General features: G+C 38.0%; 1 protein-coding gene across 1 annotated transcript in view; it reads right to left on the bottom strand.

Moving 5' to 3' along the window:
• znf385d (zinc finger protein 385D) overlaps positions 1-12,120 on the bottom strand; it is a 95,923-nt gene that overhangs the window by 36,626 nt on the left and 47,177 nt on the right. Inside the window, exon 4 of the mRNA XM_005744016.1 lies at positions 284-452. Within this exon, the coding sequence (XP_005744073.1) occupies positions 284-452 (169 nt within the window). The remainder of the gene's footprint in view (positions 1-283; positions 453-12,120) is intronic.

Here is a 12,120-nt window from a genome sequence, read left to right as displayed (position 1 = left end):
TGTTTTGTCACAAAGTGTTGTTGCCTGTCAGCACTAGATAACACAAAAAGCACACTTAGGCCCTACCTCATCCCTCCCATTGCCAACCCAGCCAACACAGGGCTGATATAATCAACAGTGAGTCTATCCAGGTCCTAAAGTGATTACAAGTTGAGTGCAGCAAATCAAAAATGCCAAATAGGAAGGCTTGGAGGTTTAATGATGATTCCCAACAGAAGGGCTCCATCTACATAAAGAACAGCAACAAAGGTCTTGCGTTAGGAATAGGCAGGAAAATACAAACCTTTCCTCTCAGTGTTGTTGGGGACCTGTGAGGTGTTGATGCCCTTGGCCATCTCCTGGTTGGCGGTTTCCTTGGTGACCACTGAGCCTTTGAGCTTACTCTTCGGGGCGTCCAGGGCTTTTAGCTTCTTGGCATGTTTGGTGCCCTTGTAGTGGGCCAGGGCCTGGCTCTGTGAGAAGAACAAATAACAGGCTGTGGGAAAGTGGCTACAAAGTCTGGATGAATTAAAATATGAAAACTAAAAGAACACAGTCAGGGTCAATGAAGCAGACTAAACATAATTAGCAGGCTCAATATCCCTTGCAGTCCAGCAAAAAGTGTTGACTTTGTTTCAGCCAATTTTAGAAAATAAGTATTAAAGCTAAATGTTTAATACACCGAGGTACCACTGGCGTTCAAAGTTATTTATGTGGTTTATGACTGACTGAATAGCTACTACCTTTCCTCCACATGTACTAGTAAAGGGAGCATTTTTGGATCAAATATTAATTTGTTGTTCCACAGCCAATGACTAGTTTATAAGGCCTGGATGTCAAATATTTTACCTATAAGAGGAATTTTGCTAAATCAGCTCATTATATCAACAAAATAGTTGCTGTTGCACCTCCTGGATAGGTGCTAAAGTTGAATTTTTCTGGCTACTTCAGCTATAGCCATAAAAGTTTGCATGAAATGATCATTAAGTCTAAATATGAGGCTACTTTCTCCAAATGGGACCTGTTATGATTATTTCCAGCTCCAGATTTGTATTTGTGGAATCTACTAGAACAACTTTGCATGAGTCACAGATCAAAACAATTTTTATTTATCCTAAACGGAGCCTTGCTGCAGCCCTTTAATTCACCCTCTCTCTGAATTCAATTTCATTTCAGTTCAATTTGTTTATAAAGCACTAAATCCCAACAGTGGTCACCTCAAAGTGCTTTATATAGCAATGTAAAGACCTTACAACAATACAGAGAAATCCCCACCAATCAAACAAGCCCCTGTGAGCAAACACTTGGTGACAGAGGGAAAGAAAAACGTCAGATTAGCAGGAAGAAACAAGCTCAGGGAAGGGCAGCCATCTGCCATGAGTGGCTGGGGGTGAGGGGAGGAAGACAGGACTGAAACAAGATGTTTTAGTTCCTCTTCTCTCCCTTGGAGCCATCTTTCATTTGATTTGCTGGACTTACAAACAGAAGGTTTGAACAGCAGGTGGGTGGGGCTTCTGTGCTCACCCACACCTGTGTGCCTGATATGATCGTCCTCGGGACATCCATTTTCACTAGAGTCACAATGGGGAGGAAACCTGGGCGTTTAGATCAGCTATTTATATCTAAATCCATGCATCTACATATCTACACTATATATTTTACAACAATAATAACTTGATGTCAGTGATTAAGAAATTTTTGTGACCCATGAAGTTTAATTTATGCAGTGGCCATTTGTTTTAAAGTCTGAGCACGTAACGCCACCAAGATTCACCTTCACAACAGATTCATCAAGTCGCACAGAAGGGGGACATATGCAAAGACTTTGAGCTGCCCTTGTTTACCTCTGCGCACTTTGCCTGTGGCAGGAATGAAGGTTTTAGGACGGATCCAATTGGAATAAATAAATACGCCAAGCATGCATCCCCAGAAGACACCGGTAAGCAGTTTTATTTATGCACCGCGGTGGGGATATTTACCAAAGACTGCTGGGATAGAAAGCCCTTTCCAGGTAGTATCTCTGGATTAGCATATTGTTTCTTTCTGTCCTTTTCAGTAATTAGTGTGCAGCGGTTTGGATTATTTTTAAATGAAAGGAAAACAAGAACTCGGGATCACATAACAAAGTTCTTGTAACATGCCTTTTGGGCATTCAGTATATTACCTAAAATGGTCCGCAATATAGTGTGCAGACTGTGAACTTTGGCGAATAACATGAGAAAGTGCACTAGAGTATGTGACAAGTTAATAGGATGAGACAAGTAAAGAGGTGTCATTACACTAGGTGCATAAAGTTGCCAAGAACTCATAGTTCAGTAATTTTGTTGGCAAAGGAAATTGCTGGAGTGCTTCGAACATTCCCCCTTCATCCTAGGAACCACTTTTGGATGAAGCCTCACTTTTTCAAAGAGCGTGTGCATCTTGTTCTGGCAAGAAACCATTCATTTTAGCCCGCATTCATCACCCTCCAGGTATCAAAGACATAAGTTACCGTTTGTCATGAGACACAGCTGATATGGATGGGTGTTTAATGCAACCACAGAAATAATTCATCTTTCATTAAAGCAATGAAGTGGAAGAATTGCCTGAACTCCGAGTCTGGCACATGCATGATTAAAACTAGAATGGAAATCATTTGTTTCCCTTTCAGGTGCTCTGCGAGAGGTGAAAACACATCAAACAAACCAGCGTTGCAGGGTTTCTTTAGGATTTAGAGAGGCTGCTGGAAACCGAAAGGTCACAGTTTAAATTCCAGTGTATCCATCAACAGCCGTGAACAATTCAGCCCCCTTGTGCATCATAAGTAAACCTCAATAAAAGTGCTGGCAAAATAAAATGGAAACTCTAAGCTTTGTTTTGCTGTGACATTAGGCTGGCATGTTGCCTGATTGTTTTGTCTACATAGAGCCTGAATAAGGTTCAGAGTCACGATGGGAAAAGTTATGACGAGAACTTTTCTGTGAAAGGTGTGCAACCATAATAATGGAAAAACCACAGCAGTAAAGGGTCAAAACACAAAGACACATCACAGTACAACTACTTTAACCTGTGTTTACACATTACACACGTTTTTCTTTTCTAAATATGTATATTTAGAAAGTACTCTTCTTATTAAATCCCTTGTTGACCCTATTATGGGCAGCTTGAATAGCTAATTCAATAGCTAACTGAAAAGCCATCGCATTGTATTTGTATAAAAGATCTTAATTTTACTTAGTTTTGGTTTATTCTCAGACCTCAAATTAGTTTCATTTCCAGTTTCATTTTTACTCCACTGTAAAATTCCCATTTAACTTTAAATGGTGCGTCTAAACTCTAAAGGCCCAATTATCTCCTTTATTTGTTAGTGCAGTCTAAAATGTCGGTCCAGGTGACCAGAAATGTGATTTAAGATAAATGTTAATGCTCTCTGCGGCTACTAGATTTGTAGCCTAAATAAGAAACCAGTTGATAATATTTTAGAAACTTTAGAACAGTTTTAAAATTCCCTTTGTGAGGAAAACAGACAAAACCATAACCTACATCTCAAAGATACTATAAATGTTCTTTTCATTCCCTTTTTGTGTTATATTAATTCTACTTTGATTATCTGTATGTCTATGCATTTAAAGAAATTTTAAATAAATCTTGTGAAGTAACTGTTATTTCAGCTACTGCAGTTTTTCAGTCATGTATGGGACATTTAAAAAGTTCAGCTGATTCAATTAAACATTTGTACAGAAGTCAGGAAATTCAAAGGAAAATAACCAGAATCCTTATACTGGCCACTGTCTCGCTGAAGAAGATTAGTTGGTTTTGACTTCACAATTCAATTAATTTAATATCATTTAAATAAGACTATGACCCATTTCTTCCATAAACAGAAAAGCTGTTTTTGGTGATTCAGAGCAGATGAAACTTTAAGTTCAGGGGAAAGTTCACAATCCAACATTAATGATTAATGTAATATTCAAATAAAATTATCTCCAAAGCCCAAAACTGATGCAATGGAGAGTAAATCTATTCATTGTGTTTTTTTCATATGTAGATTTCTTTTTTAATGGAGATGGAACCATCTACCACTTTTATGTGTAGTATTAAGTTTATACACCATTTTTAGCCTGCCATCAATCTTTATGATTTGCACAGTGTGTATACAAACCTTTCTAGCCAGTAGTATCATGACGGTGCACGCTATGGAACTCAGAAAGTTTGTAGTGATGTTGTTTTAGGGGATTTTAAGTTCTTATTTTGAAAAGAGCTGAGTCTCTTACACAGTGCATGCAACCAGAAACCCACCCATTCACATTCCTGTGGATGAGTTAAGACCCCAGTAAATGACTCCAAGTCACAACAAAGAAGCACCAGTCGTTGTTTTAACCCATAACAGCCAGTGTGCGGGCCTCAGTCTGATGGGGAGCAAGGGCATGTCTCACAGCAAGAAGCCGCTCCCAAGTCTGATTCATAGTGTGACTCAAATGTGTTGCGACTTACGTCAAATCCAAATGAAAATAAACACATTCTTAAAACACATTTTCATCTGGTACCAGCCTGCAGCCAACACCTGGTTGCTGTTGAGTTATTATTAGATTTCCCTCAATAAAGTTAAATCCAACTCGATGGTTCCTGTTGCTGTAGGGTAGGGTCATAAATTTTTAAGGATTAAACTGATTTGTGAATAAATGTTTAATCCAAAGTAAAATATCTGTATGACATTCTTATGTATTATTTACTGTACTACATGTACAGGTCATCAGTAACTTTAACTACTGAAGTTAAACTTTTATTTTTGTAATAAAAAATAGGTTTATGTTAATAAATTATTCTAATACATCAGTAAATTGTGTTTCACTATTGTAGCTTGTAACTATGAAGCCGTTTTTTAAGACTAAAATAATGACTTTTTCCTTAGACACCAACTCATGTCAACCTCGGCCCTCATGATGAACAAAATGTGGCTGTTATTACTGGTCTTAATCAGGCAAAGCAAGATCAATGAAAAACAATGACACCCAGGATTATTAATATATATATATGAGGGAGTCATTATATATTTCCAGTCATTATATATGACATACGTGAAGAAACTGTCCAAAACTGTGCAGTTGCTGAGCGTGCCTTAATAAAGAGTTGAGTTGTCCCAATCAAGATGTCCAACAAGCAATCCAAAACAAATCCCTTTTTTCTTCCCAACTCTTAGAACAACTCCTGAAGCTTCTTCATTTGTTTGCTAAGCGGAAGAAGCTGCTTCATGTGTTTCCTCACCAAATCCTGGGCAGCTGCAGTTCTTGATTTCACTCCCAATGGTGCTGCAGCCAACACCATGAAGAACACTAAGAGCAGGTCCAGGAAGAACAGAGCCAGCAGGCAATGATTCTCTTGAATCACTCCACACCAGCCCAGGAGCCAAAAATCAGAGTCACGGCACCAATAAATAACTCAAGGTTTATGGTGGGGGTTCTGGGGCAGTTTTTTTGGGGGTTTTTTTGTTGCTTTTTTTGGATTGAGAGATTCTTTACTCCTGATAGGGATTAACACAACCCCAGGGAGGAGACACACATCCCTTTCGTGTTGTGTCAGAAAGGACTTTGGGGGAAAAATCTCAAACGGGTTCGCTGTGGCGAACTTTGTGAATAAGGAATCGACTGAAAGTATTGATAAAGTACTGAAACGTAAAGTTGAAGGGGAAAGCAGGTATTTTATGACGCATTGTATAAAACCACTTGAAGCCAAAGTAAGTCAGCTATTGTTTGATGAAAACAGGTGTTCACCTGTTCCACAGGTGGGTCTTGCTTTGTGTTTCTGATGTCCTTTTTCTCTGCCTGTTTCTGTCAGTGGGTGCAGTCAAGTCGAATTTGTTGTGGAAGGTTTTTAACTGAGTGATGTGACCTAAACTGAATGACAGTCTTAAAAAGAACTGCTTAAATGAGCTAAGTACTAGGAAAAGGTGCTTTAATGGTTTCTTTCTTACCTCCTTTAGCACTTTGCTTACAAAAACAATCAGCATAACTGATGAGTGGCACAAATCGAATCCTTAAATATTAAATAAAGGTGCGCTTTCTATTTAATGCCATAACTTGTTGACAGGTTTTAAATTTTCACTGGCAGACTGTTAAATCAGCAGCTGAACTGTGAACATTATGCTGCTGTAACAAAATCTCCTTCTTATCAAGGCGGTTTCTTCATTGCCTTCTCTGTCTGCTGTTGTATTACTGGCCTTTAGAATTATCATGAAATTAATTTTTACCTTAGGCCAGATGGGATAAGAATAAAATGCTCTATTGGGATAATATCATACTCTCAGTTCTTGCAGATATGATGGATCTGATGAGTCAGGATTTTGTATGTGAGAAGAAGGATTTTAAATTAAATTCTGGTTTCAATATTAAAGACCTCTGGTACTAACTAAGCCCCCCTAGTTCTAGTACTTTTGCTGCAGTGTTTTCAGAGATTGTTTAAAACAGCCAGATAAGAAGGAATTATAATAATCTACCAAAGAAGTAACAAATACATGAAATTGTTTTTCAACATCATTCTGAAGAAGAATGTTTCTAAATTTAGGAATGTTTTACAGATGAAAGAGTGCATCTTTATTTGTTTAATGTAACCACCGAAAAGAATATGCTGGTCAAAAATAACTTTCAGATTCCTCATAGTGTTGCTGTGCAATGCCAAAGTAATGCCATCCGGAGTAAGCATGTGGTTGGACACCTTTCTGAGGGTTTTAGGACAAAATAGCATAAGCACTGAAGTACTGCTTATCCTTCTCTCTTTAATACATGCCTGATAGTAGTTTAACTAACTGATCTCTGTCATCTGGCGTCACTGATAAATAGAACTGGGTATCATGTGCAAAGCAATGGAAATGTAAAAACTGTCTTTTTTCATGCATCCCTAAGAGAAGGAAAAAAAAAATATTGGTCCCAACACGGAACCGTGTGGAACTCCAAGAATAACATCTGTATTCAAGGGGGAGTCCCTTGAACTAGTCAGATGGATATGACTCAAAATAGTGCAACGTGTTTCCTTTAATACTGCGTCATTTAGTCTCTGTAGGAAAATGTTGTGAATAGCACTATCGAATGCTGCATTAAGGTCTATGAGGACAAGCAGAGAGATGAGCCCACTGTCAGTGACCACAAGAAGATCATTATTTCATTATTAGTGTTGTTTTTGTTCTATGATGAGCTTTAAATCTAGACTGAAAGTCTTCAAATAGAGTAAGATATACTTCACTTATCACTGACTTGGGAAATTCTTTTGTTACAGCATTTTAAAAAAATAAACACAACAAAAATATAGCACGTAGCTTTAAGAAGTAGAATGATGTATGTCAGTAAATAATACAATGTTGTTAAAATGTTAAAAAATATCTGAGTCAGGTAACAACTAGTCAGAAACCAAAATAAATATGATAAAGCAAACTAATCTGGGTTTAAATGACAAATATTAAGTGTATATAATTAGCTAAAAGAATTCAAGATTCTGTGCTCCGCTTTTAGTCGCCATTCTGTTTTCCACCTCACTATTTCCAATTATATTTCATTTGTTTTTTTATCAGCCTTCTGGAGTTTGTTCTCTCTGACTTTCTATAAGTTCAGTAGGCTTTGTATTAAAGCTCACTTTTTGTTAAGTAGTCTGCATTTGGGTCTTCATTTTGGTAAATTATAATTGCTTTCCTTTTTCCTGAAGCCACGTAATAGTATTTCTTCAGGCATTATCGCTGCTTGTTATTCAAATTACAGAAAAATATGGAAGGGGGAAAAAAGAACAGGCTTGAGATTATTAAGCAAGGTCTCCGGAGAGGAAATTATTTCTCTTTTCCACAAAATAATGCCGATACAACTAATAACACAATAATGATGAAAACACTATTAAAGTGGTGACAATTCATGTTGCCAGAGCAGTGAATTAAAATGTCACTGATAGCTCAGAGGCTGCGTTACTGATAGTTTTTTAAAACTTGTTTTGCCATTAAAGCCTTAATTAATTGTCATCATGAGCACAAGGAACATTAAGCTGAGTTTTAATTCATACGCTGGGGTTTTGGTGGATTTGCAATAACTTGCAAAAAAAAAAAAGTAAAAGCAATAAGTAGATGTTCCAGATTTCCTGTTTTTGTCTTCTTCTGCTATGATGGGAATATTATTTTTATTCACTGACGTGATATTTAAAAAAAAAAAAAAAATCTACCAGTTCACTCACATCTTTTCACCAATATTATTTTTGTTGTGCACGTGCATGATACAATGTCAAGTAAAAAACAGTCCAAACTGTAGAGTTGTCTTTGTCTGCATTTATTAGAGCTAGCACAGCTGCAGCTTTACATCAATCTGAGAGAGGGCAATTCAATCTCATCTCCTGCCGAACTGCTTATGGAAATATTATTACTGCTGTGTTGCACCTAAAGAGACCACAGTGTTTATTCCAACATGAGACCGAAATGTTAACTTGTCATAATAATAACATCAACGCCAGGGTTTGTCAGTATGAATTTTGAAGAAAACAGTAGCTACACAGGGTGGACTGAAAAGCCTTGTCCTTCATACTCAGAAAGAAAAAGAAGATGCCATAATTTTTTAAACCCTGGGATATCACACATTTTCAGACAGCCTCTTAATGAATGCATTTATAGTGTTGCTTCGGGTTACAAAGAAAAACGCTAAGATCAAAACACAAATACAAAGCCTGACTCATCATCACAGCTGGACATTCATGGCATGGAGTGGGTGTGAATGTTGGAGTGTTGTTTTCTGAAAGTGACAGATGATGGGCGACACAGGCTGACCATACAACACGCAGTGCAGACAGAGAGCATCCTTCTTAACCCTCTGTTATAAAATACCAAAAGCACAAACCCAAATAGACTTATTGGGGAATTGGAACAGCCAGTGCTGAGTAAAAAATCCCAATCAGTGCCACTCACAGATTTAAAGAATGAAAATGCACTTGATTTAGGAACAGCATATTTTTGGATAGAGTCCAGTGGTGATGCTTAATTTTCTGCATCCAACTGACACATTATCAGTTAAAAATCATTTTCAGTATGCCTCATAAACCTGGGAAAAGTAGTGAAGTAATAACACGATAAAACATCAGGTTTGTTCTTTAGAATTGTGAAAGCTGTATTCTGTATACGAGATCAGGGTCGAAAAACAATCTTCTGTTTACTTAAAAGTAGGCAACACAGAATCACTGTGTTGTCTGTGAAAAACGGAGAGAAAAGAGCTCCAGAAGTGGAAAATAAGAGTGACCTCCACAGCGTGACTATTTAATTATGCTTTAGGACATAAACACTAGGAAACAATGGGCTCATCAGCATTTCCTAGCCTTTTTTTTTTCCATGTACTGATTTTAAGGAATATGGATATACATGAACACACATCAGCACACACCTATCTTGCAGGTTATGTCTTTGTGCTTGTTTCCTAGGTTATATATTGGCAACCTGTCCAGACAACAACCCCCCAGAACCCTGAGATAGATACACTGTTAAGAAAATAAATCAGTGGATGCGTGAATGAATGTCCAAAAATGTTTTTCCCCTCACCAAGGCCTTCACCAGGTTAAAGAAAGGATTCCTTGTCCAGTCAAATAAATCATTCACAACCTTTACTTCAGTCAGGACCACTTTAAGAAGATTGTGGTTTCCAGTATGTGGAAAGCTGGAGGTGAGGACAGCAGCACAGAACACAGAGTACTGACAAAGTCACGGTTCACAGCAACGGGGTTCGAGGTTTGAATCCTGCCTGGGGCCTGTCTGTGTGGAGTTTGCATGTTCTCCCTGTGTCTCTGTGGGTACTCTGGCTTCCTCCCACAGTCCAAAGACATGCATGTGGTTAACTGGGGATTTAAAATTGCCTACAAGCAGGTGGACTGCTTGATTTCCTTGTCTCTCATTTTTCTAAGGCTTCAAGGAGGCAAGCTTGATGTATCTTTCGTATTACATACGTGAAGCTCTCATTAAAAAAAACACCCACCCTTATTCAAATGTTGCTCAATGTTTTTATTTGACCGTTGAGACATAAACGTTCTCAGATCATCAATTCATATGATGTTGGGGCCCAATAAGTGAATTTACTCTGGTTTCTATGTAGGTCTGTTCCTCAGTGACTCCTGCTTTTATCTGAGCTCCCAAACACAAAAAAGTCAGCCCTGGTTGCAAGGCAGGCAGGCAATGAGCGAGACAAGAACCTAATAATTATTAAAACAGGCCATCCTCAGAGCTTGACAAATAACATTTGTCGTGTGGTCAGACAGATTTGGGTAACCTAAATGGAACAAATTAATCAAAACAAGAAAGTAAATTGTACTGTGCACACAACAGCATTCGTGCACTGTGTAGTAAAACAAGGTCGTGACATACATAAAGTGTTTATTTCTCCTTAGTGAAAATAGCAGGATTTATAGATGTGAGAACAGGGGTGTGCGTGTGCGTGTAGCTGTTCTGTAACAGCCTGCACATCATCATTTGCACATCACTGAAAAAGGTAAACAACGTGGAAGATCATCATGTGTAATGTTACTGCACTTTGGCATGACACTTCTCAGGCCAGAGGCTGCAGACTTATCAACATGTGTTCTTCAGATGGCTGCAGGAATTTAATGAAGTAAAGGAGAGCGGTTTTCATTAAGCAGCAGTGGACAACAAATACCAAAATACCAGCGATTCTCTCTTCATTACCTTATTTGATTAAACCTCCCAGCCCTTTGTTCCCTCCCTTTGCACTTGGCACTAAAATCCTGCACAGGTTGGCAAAGCAATTTTCAGTGGAATTTTTTTCTGCTTATGTAAACACCATCATCATGTGAATTAATAATCAGCAGCTTCTCTGTGTGTGTTTGGCTCACATTCTTTCTTGCTTGCTCTCTCTGTATCACACACACAAAACACTAACTAATGTCACTCATGATCATTTTGGTCTCAGCCTCTCCTGACACGCTTACTGTGACGTGTACATTTGTTCCTTTGTGTTTCAAGAAAGAATATTGAGAAAGAAAACCTATTAGCTTGTAAAAGGGCTAAAACGTTAACTGGATAAAATCCACAAAAACAAAAGTCAAGGTAAATAAATGAAGGACTTATTTGAAATGCAGTCGATGTAAACTGGAAATAAAGTGCTTCTTGTGATGGAGCAGATGAGACTATCTGGTGACTCACTCGCACTTAACAAATTGCAGACTTGAGGCATGTTTATGACCCTAACTCATAAACATGACTGCAAAGTAAAGCAGAAAGATCTTAAAATCCATTAAAGCTGAGAAGGTTTTTTTCTTTTTAAGATCTCAGGCCATTAACTGGTTTTTAACTCGACTGTCTTCCGTCCTCAGAATGTTTCAGTATTGAGTATGAAGGACAGGTCGAGCTTCTCTCCCTGCATCATCTCACATTTATGATAAACGATCACTGGAGCAAATTAAAACAATTCCCTGTTGTATCCTTGAATAAAATAGAAGAAAACAGCTCCTGAGTTCATTTTCAACCCCTTCTCTCTCACAGTGCTACCTGTCCACTGACAGCTGAACACAGGCTCTATTTCTCTAATGAAGCTTTAAATTAACAGCTGATGGATAGTAAATATATACTAAGGCAGATTTCCCCATGTAAAACATAATAATCTCATTCTGAGTAATCACCTACCCATTCAGTGTTTGAAAAGAATTGATTACTCATTTAATCATGGAGCCACCACACTGCTATTTGGGGATACAGCTGATTTAACGGCGTGCAGCAGGAGCCGTGATTTTCCTTTTACAATTTTTGATTACTTTGAAAATGGTATGGAAATCAGGTGCAGGAAGAAATGAAACCCATCTGCCTGTCCGTCATTTAAATTTAGCGAGCTAATAGCATTGCCATGCATTTCATTACAGCACATTAGAGCGAGCACATATAATCTAATGAAGGCAAAAATACATTCGGTTTGGAACATATGATATATATTACTGAAACTCAGTGTGATGATGACAAATATAAGGACAAGAAATCCTATCGTACTGAAGCTGTTATGAGCTTTGCAGAGCGAAAGAGAGCTACACGGCATTCTGAAACAACTCAACGTGTCGAGACACTTACGTTTTGTATCCAATCTCTCCAGATGATTTGGAAACACAAATTTAATGATTACCCGTTTTAAAAAGGGTTGTTCCTATCCATGTTTC

The sequence above is a fragment of the Pundamilia nyererei genome, unplaced genomic scaffold (genome assembly GCF_000239375.1).
Source record: "Pundamilia nyererei isolate P.nyererei 1_Seehausen unplaced genomic scaffold, PunNye1.0 scaffold00138, whole genome shotgun sequence".
Lineage (NCBI taxonomy): Eukaryota > Metazoa > Chordata > Actinopteri > Cichliformes > Cichlidae > Pundamilia > Pundamilia nyererei.
This window is presented reverse-complemented; position numbering and strand designations above follow the sequence as displayed.